At 36.4% G+C, this 15,568-nt stretch overlaps 1 protein-coding gene across 1 annotated transcript; it reads right to left on the minus strand.

Annotated features, from left to right (window-relative positions):
• Positions 1-1,262: 1,262 nt before the first annotated feature.
• Positions 1,263-1,712, minus strand: LOC116589313 (endogenous retrovirus group K member 21 Pro protein-like). The gene has a single exon (XM_032341330.1). The coding sequence runs from the start codon at positions 1,710-1,712 to the stop codon at positions 1,263-1,265; it is 450 nt and encodes a 149-aa protein (XP_032197221.1).
• Between the last annotated feature and the right edge of the window lie 13,856 nt (positions 1,713-15,568).

The following is a 15,568-nucleotide window of genomic DNA, read 5'->3' on the forward strand; positions in this document are numbered from 1 at the left end:
AAGTGGGTGTGAAGGATAATGATTATCAAATTCTATTGAGTAAGAGGTGGTCAGTATCGCCCAATCATCTAGGGTAGCACATAGTAGGCGAATCTGTTCCTTAGTATACGGCACGATGCAATTGTCAGGTATGATTCCAAGAGTAGAAATACAAACAGTGATCAATTTGTTAGCTAGCATGGCTACTGCAACTGGATATGTTGTGATTATCCGAGGAAGAGTGTTTGGGAGGTACAGCCATTGTAAGGGCCCACCTTGCCATAGCACTCCAGTAGGTGAAGAAGGGGATGGAATCACTATGGCTTGGACTATCTGGTTAGGATCACATCTATCTGCTGAAGTCAAGGCAAGCCTGTCCTCCACAATTTTCAAAGCCTGTTTCGCCTCCAGAGTAAGGCTCCTAGGAGAGTCTAGACGGGCATCACCCTTCAGAATATCAAACAATGGTTGTAATTCTCCTGTAGTTATTTTCAGGTAGGGTCGGATCCAATTTATGTCCCCCAATAACTTTTGGAAATCATTGAGTGTTTGTAATTTGTCAGTTCTAATGGAGGCTTTTGAAGGTTTTACCATGGTATTGTATAGTTTCATGCCTAAATAGTCTTTGATGTTGGAAGCCTGTATCTTTTCGGGGGCTATAATTAACCCCCATGAATTTAGCTCCTTTTGTAACATTACTAAGGCTTCTGAAACTGTAGTAGAGTCAGATCCACACAACAATATGTCGTCCATGTAATGGTAACACATTAAATCAGGGTAAGTCTCTCTAATAGGCTGTATGGCTTTAGAAACATATAATTGACACATAGTGGGGCTATTAGCCATGCCCTGAGGGAGGACAGTCCACTCATATCTTTGGTTAGGCTCTGCATGATTAATAGAAGGTAGGGTAAAGGCAAATTTAATCGTATCCTCAGGATGCAGAGGGATAGAGAAAAAGCAATCTTTTATGTCAACCACTATTGATGGCCAGTTTCTCGGTAAGGCGGTTATCATGGGTAATCCCAGCTGTATTGGTCCCATGTTCTGCATTTGCCTATTAATTTCTCTAAGATCATGTAAAAGTCTCCATTTACCAGATTTCTTTTTAATAACAAAGATAGGTGTATTCCAAGGTGAGGTAGAAGGTTTCATATGGCCCGCCTCTAACTGTTCCTGTACCAGGGCTTTAGCAGCTGATAGTTTTTCGCTAGTAAGGGGCCACTGAGGCACCCAGAAGGGTGTATCTGTCTTCCACGTTATTTTCATTGCCTCAGTGGCCCTTACCGAAAACCCAGGCCTTGCCCCTTATATTCTGAGGTGAAAGGGATGGTGTCTATTTTACCTTGCTCCTGTTTCCCTAACCCTTTTCCTGGTATGTATCCCATTTTTTGCATCATAGCTATTGATCGGGGGCTGTATATAGTTTCAGTTGTCAGGCGGACGCTCATCTGTTCCAAAACGTCTCGTCCCCAGAGGGAAATAGGAATATTGCAGACATAGGGCTGAAAAGTTCCCCTATGGCCTTCGTCATCCTCCCACTCAAGGGTAGCTGCGCTTTGATCAGGACTTTGAGCGATTCCTAAACCCCTGAGTGTTTGTTTTGCTTGTGTTAGGGGCCATCTCGGAGGCCACTCTTGTTGGCTGATGATGCTCTTATCGGCGCCCGTATCCAGTAACCCTAAAAATTTCCTTCCTTGCACTTTGAGGGTAATTATGGGCCTATCAGTCATATCCAGGGTCAGGCATGTTAGGTCAACTCCCGTAGGCCCCAAACCTCTCGTACCTTTTTCTTTTCCTTTACTGGGAAAGGCTTCATGATGGCTAGGGAGTATGAGAAGTTGAGCTATCTTATCTCCTGGGCTAATTGCAGTAACTCCCCTTGGTGAAGACACCAGTATCTTGATCTCTCCCTCATAATCTGAATCTATTACCCCAGGGTGAACTATCAGAACTTTGAGATAAGTGGAGCTTTGGCCAAGTAATAAACCTACAGTACCATGAGGGGACTTTCTTATCTGAAATTTTGTGCACACTTACCGGATCGTTGCGTTCACTGAGCACTCCTCGGTGTAGGTTTCAGGTTTCCCGGGTCTCGGCACCACTTGTCGCTCTCGCCAGCAAGAACGACCAGGAGACCTCAGCGAAGCAAGCTTTATTTCTGGGTAGCTGTTGGGATCTCTCTCTCCCCCGCCCGCGCATGTCTATATATACCAAGGTTGCACAACCAATCACTCGCAGCCACATAGATACAAAATCTTAAGTTCCGCCTACTGGCTCGCATCCAGCCGCCATCTTAATGGCGTGTTTACTTTCGGGCAACGAAAAAGTCATGCGGCGCCCGAGGCCCCCACGGGCCCAGCCGGAGCAGCTCCGCATCATCGCCACCTGGCGGCGGCAACGGCTTGAGGCAGCGGCGGCCAAGGCAACGAGCGGGCACGGCGGAGCCCAAAAGCATCACCGCGCATACCCTACAAGCCGCTCGGGCACCGACAGACAAGCTCTCCAGAGCCCTTCGAAGAGTTCACAATACCTCTGAAAATACTAGTCCTTGAAGTTCTGCCTTGGCTTTGAGGGCCAGTTACTGGTAACTCGTGAAGCAGCGAAAACTACTGATGGGTAAAGTAAAGTAGACCATGAAAAGAAAGGTCTGCAGATGTCCTATAACCATAAAACCAACTCCCCTCACCCCAGTCTCACTCTGTACCATCAGGGAGCTGGTTCCAGCCCATACTTAAGTCAAGGGAGAAGATGCAGATTACAAATTTGAGATCAAAGTTTTAAATTGGCCTAGGCTTTTAATACCTCAAAGTGAGTACTTCCCTCAGGGTTTTGTTTGTTTTCAAAAGAACATAAAAGAAGGTGTTACTAGACTGTGATTAAGAATAGATCAAATTCAAAGCAAAGTTATATCATCAATCAATAAATTAGAAAATAGAATCAGATTATTCCATGCTTTTGCTCAAAATTCTATAGCTTTCCATGGCTTTCTATTACTTCTAGAAAAAGTCAGTTTTCTGGTCAGGCTGGCAACTCCCAGTCATCTGGACCTTGGCAATTTGTACATCCAGTGTAAACTCTGTTTTCTAGCCAGACTGACTTTCTGGTTTCCAGTTCCCACCACCTTCTTTTCCATCTCAGGGGGCTTTTGTCATGCTTTTCCACTAACTGCATTGTCCTTCCCTGAAGTTTTTAAGGCCTGTTCTAGTAGGATTTCTCTTAAAGTCAACTGCTTTATGTGACACCTGCACCCTTACTTGTACCCGAACCAATCTTTCCCTTCCCCAAATGCATCCCCAATTCCTAACACAGTACCCAACACATAGTATAGATTCAATAAATGAAAGAGTTTTATACTTACCACCATGAAAGAAAAATTACCAGAATCTTCATGTCTCATACATTTTTTTAAAAAAGAGAATCCACTTAGCAAACCTCTTTCTTGCAAGAGATTAGCATTTCTAATAAAATATTTTATTTTCTGATGGAGATAAATGATATTATGACCTATTGAGAAGTTATTAACTCACCCATTAAGCTGCCTTTCAACTGACTATGATCTTTTACCTTATTTTTTGCCTTATCTTTCACCTCTTATTATCTAACTATTCCCTTTTCTTATAAGATGTCCTTTCCAAGAAGGAATTTTGAAACAGGCCTGCATGAGGCTCTCGTCTTGAAGTAGGCTATATATGAACTTTGACATGTACAAATAATTGATTTGTAAAAAAAAATTTTTGAATTGTTGAAAATAATCCATAAATGTTTACCTGTCTCATGAGGACCCATTCAAGGAAAGCCAGAGCCATGAGAGAATCAAAAACAAAAACAAAACCAACAAATTTGGTGTTGAGATTATTTGTGTTTCTCCAATTTTTTTGATGTGATCAACCAGTGAGGTTTTGCTGACACTCAGCAAACTGAGCTCATTTTCAGAGCCCTTGTTTTTCAAAGTTTTGTGGCCAACTTAATGATGTTTGTTCTGTTGAATTTGGAAGCAGTCCAAATTAAGGATCTAAATATACGGTTTTGGTCAGGAGTTAAACACACTTCAGAGTGAGAGTCTGCAGAAGTAGTGTGATATTGGGGGCGTCTCCACAGGGCTGTACAATTGGTTTCTTGTCAATGTTTTATGTCTGAGCAATTCCTCGATCTTTGAGGAATCACGTGACTAATTATAGCTGACCACTGTTTTATATTTGAGAAAGATCAGGATTGTTTTTGAAGAATCCCATGGCTGGGATTATATTGTGATTGAAAAATGACCAACTCTTTAGAAAGGTTAGGATGGTTGTGTAATTAATTCAGAAATACTTTGGCTGTGGTAAGTTATTTTGTGTTTTGCCTGCAGGGTTTTGTTTGTGTATGTGTTTATGTCTGTTTTTGCAATTATCTTTAGCTAATTGCATAATGGCTTCAGCAGTTTTTTTGCATATTTGCCTGTCTCTGAAAGCAGTTATTTAGAGTCCTTTGTTTTGATGGTCAATGAGATTCTTTGGCAACCTTATGTTTAGAAGTTAGATCCTCACCTAACCAATTGTACAGAGAACCAGAATAAGGGAATCTAGGCATCTTTAGATTTTCCTTTTCCATATCCACTTTAACAGTGATCAGCTAACCATTGTCTTTTATGGAAAATGCACCTACGAAAGAACAGATTTGATTTGGCCTCTTTAGCCTTTCTTCTGGCAGTCTTGAAATGAAACATTTACATATGCCATTGTTTTCTCTATGCACCTAAAAAGTATTGTTGTTTGAAGTTTGTTTTATTCTGTTTTGTTTTCACTTGTATGCCTGCTTATTTTTATGTTGAAATGAGCTGTTTACAACTCTTTTTTCTCAAATGGAGTGTAAATTCCTTATGTCAAAGACTTTACTCATCATTTACCTCTGGCACATAGTAGGTACCCAGTAAATATTTATCAAATAATCAAATCTGACTTTTTCACAATTCTATCTAATGTTCAGCATAAAGCTTACAATATAGTAAGTAACTAGTTTTTGAATGAAAGATCTAAAATGAATTCTAGTACTTACATAAAGTTCATTTAGTACCTACATAAATTTGTCTACCTATATAAATGTCTTTGCTGATACAGTAACATACTAGAGACAATTTTCTATATCACCCTTCTTCACTCTCTTTTCTGACCACAGTCAAACCATCAACAAACTTTATCTCAGAGTCCTAGTGTTAACTGTAGTTTTGATTTCAGCTTCTGGTCCCTTTAGTTTGAAGAATTCTTGAATTACCCTCTTTCCTTTTGGACTTGTCTCTAGTCCAGCTCTTGGTTCTGTTCACCTGTCTGTTTTTGCTGTCTTAGAAGTTTTCCCACCAAACTTTAATGTAAGGGAATCCACAACAAAGTACTGATACTATTTCTAGAAATTAGGTACTAAGGAATAGAAAAGGTATTTGATTTCTTGACAACCAGCTGATAACTCAAAATCCTAGGAAATTTTCCATGCAATGACAAGATCCGGGCAAAAATCTTACACATTTTAAAATAGACTGTTTTAAAAATTGATAATTTTAAAATTTCAAGAAGTTTTAGTACCTTATGAAAAAGAAGTCTTAATTTGCCATCAAGATAAACTAGCTTTCTTATGCCACAATCGCAAAACCAAGTAAGTCTTTATAAAATGTGATGCAATGATATTTTTTAGAGTAAGAGAAAAAACGACTTTTATTTTAAAGTATGATAGGTGAAATAACTAAAATGTGTGTTTATCAATTTACAAGCTTTAGGATGTATATTGTCTTGTGTATCATTATTTGTTATTTTACTGAAAATCCAGGCATTTTTTTAATGTTTCCAGTTTTTATCTAAATACGAGTTAGTTAACATCTAGTATAAAATTAGTGAAGGGAAGGGATTTGGGGGTTGTGACTTCAAGGGCAAACTGTACTACATAATAATATAAGAAAGCTTTTTCATTAAGGGCAGACTTGCAACTCTGGAAAGTCTGTTTTCCTTAGTAAAACATTCATTTTATAAATTTGCTATAGAATTCACAGTCTCTAAAAATTATCTTTGTTTATAAGACAAATATAAGAATATATTTGTGATTATTTCTTTGCTTCACATTGGAGTCATATTACTGGATCAATTTAATCTCCCATTTTTTCTTATAAAATATTTCTATTACTCCATCAAAACTGATCTCCTCAAAGTCAACAGAGACCTTTGTGCAGCTAAACCTGATAGTAATTTGCCATTACACAAATTATTTGATTTCTCAATAGCATTGGGAAAGTTTATCATTCCTTAGTCCCTGATAAACTTTCTTCTTCTAACTTTAGGATAGCATTCTTTCTTCTGGCTTTATTCCTATATCCCTTATCTCTCCTCAGTCACCTTTTCTGGTTTCCATTTCTCTCATATCTCTAATAATCAAAAATTGCAGAGCTTCTTTTGGTCCTCTTTTTCATCTACTTTCTCTCATCTCTCGATGGTTTTGTCCAGTATCATGAGATTAAATGTCCAGATAAGTATTTCCAGATCTCTCTCCCAAGCTTCAGCTTAATTTCTCCATCCAACTGCCTGGGCTCCTACCCTGCTGAAAAACAGATACTTCACATTTTTCATGCCCCAAACTAAACTCCATTAAATTTCACTGTCTCCAACTTTTCCCAACTCTATTGATGACAATCATGCTTCCTGTTTCCTCTCTGTCTCTCTCTGGCTGATCATGGATTCTTCCCCCTATAACTCACATGTAATTTGTCTTAGCCTTGGAAATAGTCATTCACTGCTGCTATTCTGGACCTGGGTTTTGTAATTTCTGGCTCTGATTACTGCAGTGACTTCCTTGCTCCTCTGGATGCCCCCATCCTTCTGCTAGAGTTTAATCTCAAACAACAATCAGAGTCATTCATGAAAAATGTATGTCAGGTTATGCCACTCCTCTTCACAGAATTCAACTATCTCACTCAGAATAAAAATTTAAGTTCTTAAGGTAACTTTAAAACCCTACATAATTTTCTTCCATTGCATCTCTGAATTCATTTCCTTGCACGCTTCCCTTTGTTCTTCATTACAGTTAAATTCGACTCATTATTTTCCAGACACAACAGGCATGCTCTCATTTTAGGATTTTTACATTGCTTGCACAGTAGTTTCTTTTCTACGGTTTCAGTTACCATGGTCTAAAGCCTATGGTCCTCCTTCTGACTTATTGTCAGAAGGTCAATCGCAGCCTAACACTATGATACAATGCCTATGCTGTTCACCTCATTTCATCTCACCACAGGCATTTTTATCCCCTCACAACATCACAAGAAGAAGGTTGAGTATAGTACAATAAGATATTTTGAGAAAGAGACTATGTTCACATAACTTTTATTACAGTATATTTTTATAACTGTTCTATTTTATTAGTAGTTATTGTTAATCTCTTACTGTAACTAATTTATAAGTTAAACTTTATCACAGATGTGTATGTATAGGACAAAACATAGTAGACATAGGGCTCAGTACTCTTGTGGTTTCAGTTATTCTCTGAATTCTTGGAACATGTCCTTTATGGATTAGGGGGGACTACTGTATTTTTTACAGTGCTCTCTGCCCAGGTACCCACTATCTAACTTTCTCAGCTTCTTCAAATCCTTCTTCAAAAATTGCTTTCTCAAATGAAGCCTAGTTTGACAATCTTATTTAAAATTGTATCTTTTTCAAACACTCTTTATAGCTCTTCCTTGACTCCATTCTCTGCACCTTCTTCCCCATATCACTTAATATTTTCTAAAAAGCCCAATAATGTATGTATGCTTATTGTTTGCCTCCTAACATCAGAATATAAACTCCAAAGAAAGTTGTTCTCTTCATTGATTTTCTTGCTCTTATGTTTCAAAAACTAGCAAAAGTTCTCACAATGAGTAAGTACTCCATAAATATTTTTAAATGACTGCATGAATGATGTGTTCAAACTTTTTCATAAGGCCATGTCTCCAGAGGGCAGCTAAAACTTTATCTTTGAGTGGGAGGAGAAGTTGTTAAAAAAAAAAAAAAAGTGGAACCATACTGGTCTTTGGTGTCCTACATATAGTGATATTTAAGATTGAATCAGACCTTTGTGGAAGAGAGTGATATATGACTTTCTTTTATTTATTGTATTGACTGACTGACGCAAAGTAACACCTCAAGGTAATGGCCAGAGTTTCCTTAAGAAGTAGCAGACACCTATATATGAAGAAAAATATCTTGAGGGACATGAATAATAAGGCTTTGGTCCTACTCACTGGACCTGGCAGAGATAAGAACTCAGATGATAACTAGGTGCTGAGTAGAAGAGTGCTGAAAATCACTTCCATTTTCAGGTAGACAAGTCACTTCCATGAGAAGGTTCATGAGCTTGAAATATAGTCATAAAATGAGAGCAAGTAGGGAACTGACTTTGATCAAAGGAAGGAAAGCTAGGAGCTGGACATAGAACTACCTATTAGTAAAACCCTATAAAGAGTTTGCACCTTTGAAATAGAAGAGTAGCACTTCTAGTGGTTAATTGTAAATTTATCTATAGTGTCTTTAAATTTTTTAAATCTTTTAGCTTCCAGGAAGATTTTGTTAACTCTTGGGTAGCCTAGACTTTTTTTCATTATGTAAAATGGAGAAAATAATCTAATCCTACACATGAGCCAAAGAAATATGGGGGAGGGCAGCTGTAGCCTGAGAAAATCCAAATTCAAGACAGTAGAGATATCATGCTGTAGAGGAGGACAAGCAGAACAGAAGTTTACAACTAGATAGTAGGCTATGAATGCAAATTTGAGCAAGGGCAGTTTAGCAGAACATGTTAACACTACCTAGAGATTTCTCAAAACATGACTGGAGATGACAAATGATTCACTAAGTTTCGATAGAACAATGATAAGGAGATTCAGATTTTTATGTTCAGGCATTGAAAAGGAATATGGCTGATGGGATGATGACTTTGGGGAAATCTATATTATATTTAGAATGAAAAAGCTTGATGATGTCTTAGGCAGAGTATAAACATCAAGTTAAAGTGGTAGAATTGATGACCTGAGAGGACATTTAATTGTACAATGGGTAAAGAACAAAAAAAGACTTAATTAAAGAAAATAATAAAAACAAAACAAATCTACTTTTGAAATGGCTCAAAGAAAAACAAAAGATATTATAAATATGAATGTTAGGGGGCGCCTGGGTGGCTCAGTGGGTTAAAGCCTCTGCCTTCGGCTCAGGCCATGATCTCAGGGTCCTGGGATCGAGCCCCGCATCAGGCTCTCTGCTCCGCAGGGAGCCTGCTTCCTCCTCTCTCTCTGCTTGCCTCTCTATGCTACTTGTGATCTCTGTCTGTCAAATGAATAAATAAAATCTTTAAAAAAAAATATGAATGTTAGAATGTGGAGAAATGGGATTTAATGTAAATTCAAGCCTGGTAATTTCTATTCTCCCAAAGGAAGGAGGTAACCTTAGCAGAATAAAGAAGGGAGACAAGGTAATTCTTGGAAAATTAGGAGAACTGCTAAAATTTTTTTTAAAAATGAAAAAAATATATTCACCCATGAGGATTTAAACTTAAAAAAAGCAACTCAATATACTTTAGTGAAAAATAATCACTTCCTTATCTAATATCTCCAAGTGCTTTTGTCATCTACCTACATATAAATATATATGTAAAACACATATAATAACAATAGTGTATATGAGCAGTTATGGAGAATAATTATGGAGACTATAATTATATTCTATTATACCAATTATTTTATGATGTATAGCAGCAAAATGTTTATAAATATATTTATTTACACAAAACAGAAAAAAGTATATAAAATTCAGCGAGATGTAACTACCCTCCCAATTTTTTATAACTTATTTCTTTCATTATAAAATTGTGTAAATGAGCCAGAGACATCTTAATGTTGATACTGCTACCTTTGTAAAGACGGTGGAAGAAAGCAAAGTAAATATGCTATAAGCAATCCTTAGGATTCTGCATAATCCGTGGGTGTGGAGAGATGAGAGTGGCTCACAGTTTATTGGTGGTGGATATTGAAGTGAATATTTCTGTACCCCTGTGAGCAATTCTGTCTTTTTTATTAGACTTTCTTACATAAGATTTTGTTTCAAAGACTGTCTTAAAGGATAACAACAGTGGTATAGAAATAAAGCAATACAAATGCATAGAAAATCTGAATATACTTAGCATCTATTAAGGTATTAAGGAGAGCATGGAGCACTGGGTGTGATGCATAAACAATAAATCTTGGAACACTGAAAAAATAAAATAATGTTTAAAATAAATAAAAAAGAAATTAATGATATATTAATACTATCCTTCAAATTAATATAAAAATATACCTGTTAATTTTACATTAAATTTTGCTTAACTCTTTGTTATGGATTTAACTGACTTCTAAATTTTTTTCTTTTTTTCCAAAATTAGTGATTAAGCTCATATGTTTGGATTGACAACTGATTTAATTATCCCTCAAATGACATCAGGTAGATTTAGCTGAAGAGACTCGGGTGAGGTCTTTGGAAAATAAACAATTATTTTGAACTCTGGGTCGTCACATCCATCCAAAGTACTTGCTTTTCCCATTTAATGGTAAATACTTTCTTTCGAAAATTTTATAAGAATTTAATTTAACATATAAGCATATAAATTATTTGGACATGACATTTGTAAAATAATTTAAAAAGTCAACAAGCATAAAATGAGTAGTCCATAAATGTTAGCTTCTTATTTTTAATTCATTATTAGGATTTTTAAAAATCAGATTTGGTATAATTTGCTTATTATTTTCAAGTTCACATGAATTTCTTTTCTGTATATTATTTTTATGAATGACTACTCTAATTTTCACTTTTACTGAGTCAATTTCATTTAAACATCAATAAAGCTTGCATTGTAATATTTTAACATTTATATGAATAAATAAATTTTAAAATCACACGCACTCATTTAAAGGACCACAAGAAATGTTTTCCCATTGAGCTTTCTGCATTATGCTTAATGTAATGTGTGCCGTGCAGAAAGACTTCTTGAGAGCCTGTAGGTCACTAATCTGAGAAACAAATAAGACAGAGGTAGAAGGCAATAAAAAATGATGTGCATTATTTATTATTTATTTTATATTTATTTTTAATATTTTGCAAATATGCACTGATGGGGCAAATCTCTGAGTTTATTTGCAAAAATTAAATGAAAATAATACCAAACACAGATGCTGTATATCTATGATAAGGAGAATAATAGATAATTTTTGTCCTTCCCTCACTTGGAAAGAGATCAACAGATACTAAAAGAAGCAATTAGAATACTCTCAAATTCTTGGAAGCTGAAAAATAATTCAGAATAAGTTATTTTACGTTTTCTTCCTTCAAAGCAAGAGACTTTCTATATACTTTATGTAAGGTAGATAACATTTGCATATATGTTATCTATTTTATTTTTGTTTTTCCCAAAGCTCTGTGTGAGAAAGAGGTTTATTGTTGTTGTTGTTGTAATCAGGTCAATTCATTTTTATGGAGTTCAGTTTGTGTTAAGGAGCTTACTAGACTTTCATGTATATGAGAAATGCTATGAGAACCAAGAATAACGATCATGAACCTGTATTCAAGAGATGTTCAAAGTTAGGCAAGTGGAATCAGCTTGCAGACAGGGCATAATTTGTGATATAGTCCAGTTTTTGGAAGAAATCAAGATTGCTGCTAAACTGGGAATACAATTAATTAGAAAGCATACTTGAATGACATCACAGTTGAGCTGCTTTGATATGATCCATCTCCTGTGATTAGCTTCCGATAGTCCTCATGCCCTTTCTTGATTCTCCTAAGCCTATTTTCCCACACTGTAATTCTGATCAAACTGTGTCCAGGTCTCTCTCTGATACCACCTTTGAGGCATCAAAAACTCTTGTTCAGTTAAATGCTTATGGGTATTAAAAAAAATAAATAAAGCCAAGCTAAAAGTCTCCTAAAAAATGAGAATATTTAATTAAGTTCATATTGAATATGAATATTGAGAATATTGAATTAAGTTCAGTAAGCTAGAAGGTAGACAGTTCCAGAATTGGGCAGTGGCTCTCAGCTCTAGAGTGTGTCCTGACCCTTCCTGGGATGGCTGCTGTGCCCACCTGAGGGACAGCCCTCACATGGAGCCTCCCCCACAGCCCCAGCCACCAACATGCTGAAACACCCATGGTGGAGAGGATTGGGGTGGATATAGCTAGACCTTTGGCTACTCACAAACTACCCCTCCAGTCCATTAGTTAATTGAGATACAACTTCTTCACATGGTTAACCCTCAACTTCTTTTTAAGTTTCATTTATTTAAATAATCTCTAGACCTACATGGGACTTAAACTCACAACCTTAAGGTCAAGAGCCTCTCACTCCTCTGACTGAAACAGCCAGGAACACCCTAACCCTCAACTTCTTAAGATCAAAGGGGAAAGGATTGTCAAGCCATGGTAACTATAATTCTTAAGCAAATATTCCAAATATATATGGAACAGAAGAATAGTATTAGGTAAAACTGTGGATTGCATAGATCAAAGGGCTGACAATGGTGGACAATACTAAATATCGGTGGTATTCACTTCTATGTTCACATTGGTTGATGGAAAGCCATACAAATGGGGATCTGAAATGCTACTCCATATGATAAGATTATCTCAGAAATTTCAACATAAGCAAGACTAAGTTTTCTCTGGGCCATTATCCCAGGTTCTATCATTTCTGCACACATGCTTGAGGGATTGTTCAAATAAGTAAAGTATTCCTATTTTATCAACCCAGTAAATCAACCCATAACCAATCTCTGGATGTTTCTGAGAGGCCAGATAATTATAGGAGTTTGTTTATTTTTACAAGATTTTTATTATGTGATAGTTATAAACCATCATTCAGTGAGATATTCTGCATTATTATTAACTGCTTTGAACACTCCTTTTCAAGAGAATTTGACAAAAAATTGAGAAAGCTTCTTTAGAGTATGTTTTTTGGCTTTAGACCAGACTTCAAACATCGTTTTGGCTGTAAGAGTTCCTCAGCACTTACTGAGTGGATAACTCATTCTAATAATGACTGTACCTGATATAATCAGGTCAATTGGAAAATTGGAAATAACTCACAGAGTTTAGAACAGTGGAAAATATGATTTTGAGTGTCCTAATTAATGAGGAGTACAAATGAGATTGGATTCTGTAAGGGGAGGAGTGCTGACTGGTTTTATTTATTTATTTGCTTATGTATGTATTCATGTATTTATTTTTATATGCCTCGAGCAGAAAAATCTCCACTGTTTTCATCAGGGAGTAAATATGTTGCATATGACAAAACTTTAACTGAACTGTCTTTTAAGATTGAAATGGATTTATTGGCTCAAGTGACTGAAGAACCCAAGGTTATTACACTTCAGCTGACTTCATCCAGGGCTTAACTGATGTCACTGGGAAGTGGTTTTTCTCTCTCCCTTTCTTCCACTATTCAGTTTGAGTACTCTTTTTAGCTCTTAGGAGTCACAAAATGAATTGTGTAACTTTTGTTGCTATTGTTCTTTTAGGCTGAAATTTAGTGAACATCCAGTGGGGGTCTCTTTCCCAGAACCTCCAGCAAAGGTCTCATGTAATTTTGTTAGTAAAGAAGCACTTGAGTAATCTGTCTATCCCTATTAAATCAATATATGAAATGCTCTGATTGTTTGGGATAAGGTCAACTACATCAGGAACACATGAGATCAGAATGGGGCTAGACTTGACCTTCCAAGAGAAAACTTTGAAGAACAAGAAAAAGAAGACTGAATGGTATGTGACACAAAGAGAAGTGATTCCTAGAGTCCATATTTTTATTGCCTCTCTCATACACACAAATGCACATACTTACACATTCTCATGTACATATCTACAGTAACACACACACACATACACACACACACTTCCATTAATACACCAAAAATGTTCACATTTCTTAAAAGCGTTTGCTGACTCCTTAACCTAGACAACTGCCTTATTCCGTTCCTATGTACAACTCCAAATGCCAGAGATTTCAATGGCATGTCACGTAGTTTTTGCAGGCACCCCATCGCATCCAATATACGTGGTAGAAAGAGAATAATTAAATGTGATAAAATTAACTCCACTTTAAAATAGGGGGTTATAGGAAACAGCACAGTAGTCATCAGGCCACAGCCTGTCATGCTTGACAGATAGTGAATTGTTCAGGCTTTTCTGGCTCCATAAAGTCTCTAATCCATTATTCTTCTTAGTTTTACATTACATTTGAAAAATGTAAATGCTACCATTAGCTGTGGGCAATACACAGACAGGCTTAGGAAGGGGGTAGGAGAGAGAGAGAAAAAGAGGTAGAGAGAGACCTACTGGTTTATGGACATGGATCGTTTCACTGCTTGACTGGAATTGTGAGTGCTGCAATGATGGGCTGAAAAATTGTTACACTAAGAACTGATTTCTTGAATTCTTAGTCCTGCTACCTCAGCTTTGCCTTCATTGTCAAGCTCCTTATAAAAGATGGCTATAGCAACTCCAGACCTTAAGTACTCTTAGATGATGTACAATTTGAATAAGCTCATTTCTTTATCCTAAGTTTGCAAATGTTTCATTATATTTCAGTGCCTCTGCTTGGGTCCTCTTTCTATCCCTAAGCAAATCGCTTTGGCCATAGGAATGCAATATTCTCACTTCTTGGGTTTAAGTTACATGCCTGGCGAAAGGGAAAGAACATTGTCCATACCGCATATGGACCGAGGTGGGGTGGGGGGAGGATTATACCTAATTGGAAAAATGGAGTATTGTTATCAGAATAACAATAAGAATAATAACAAATATTTATATATTGGTTGTTATGGGGCAGGCACTTGTAAAAGCTCTTCATAAGCTTTAACACATTTAATTCTCACAATAAACTTGAGAAATGTTACTATTACTATAATCATTTTACAGCTGAGAAAACTGAAGGTAAAGAGGTTAAGTAAATTGCCTAAGGCCTCAAAGCTGGATAGCGCCAGAGCTATAATGAATCCAGCCTGGCTGATTGTGAAGTCTGTCCTTTTATCTGCCCCTACAGAAATCCCGAAATCCCAATATAACTAGAAGGACTTTTAAACGCAGAACTTTATGAAATCACAAAATGATCATTTGAGAATGATTAACCCTATATTTTATTTTAAAAAGTAATACAATTCCACATTAATATAAAATTTAATAAGAATAGGATGTGTTCTAATATAAGTCCATAGTTACCATATTAACACGATTTGGCAAAAGGGAAAATTTGTATGTGATCACAATTTATTTATTCATTATTAGTTAGTTGACAGAATTTGGATTTTCCAGTTTTGGGCTATTACAAATAAAACTACTATGAACAATCTCATACAAGTATTTGTGTAGACATGATTTCTGATCACTTGGATAAATTCTTAATAATAGAAGGGCTGTTTATATGGTAGATGTGCATTTAACTTTTTAGGGAAACTGCCGAACTGTTCTACAAGGTGATTGTTCCACTTATACATTCTTACTAACTGTTCTTTCACATCCTCATCAAACCTTGGTATGGTCAGTCTTTCTTATTTTAGTCCTAATGGTATATCA

This window comes from Mustela erminea, chromosome 4 (assembly GCF_009829155.1).
Source record: "Mustela erminea isolate mMusErm1 chromosome 4, mMusErm1.Pri, whole genome shotgun sequence".
Lineage (NCBI taxonomy): Eukaryota > Metazoa > Chordata > Mammalia > Carnivora > Mustelidae > Mustela > Mustela erminea.

Coding starts and splice junctions, on each gene's coding strand:
- LOC116589313 (XM_032341330.1), bottom strand. CDS start 1,712: ATGACTGATAGGCCCATAATTACCCTCAAAGTGCAAGGAAGGAAATTT.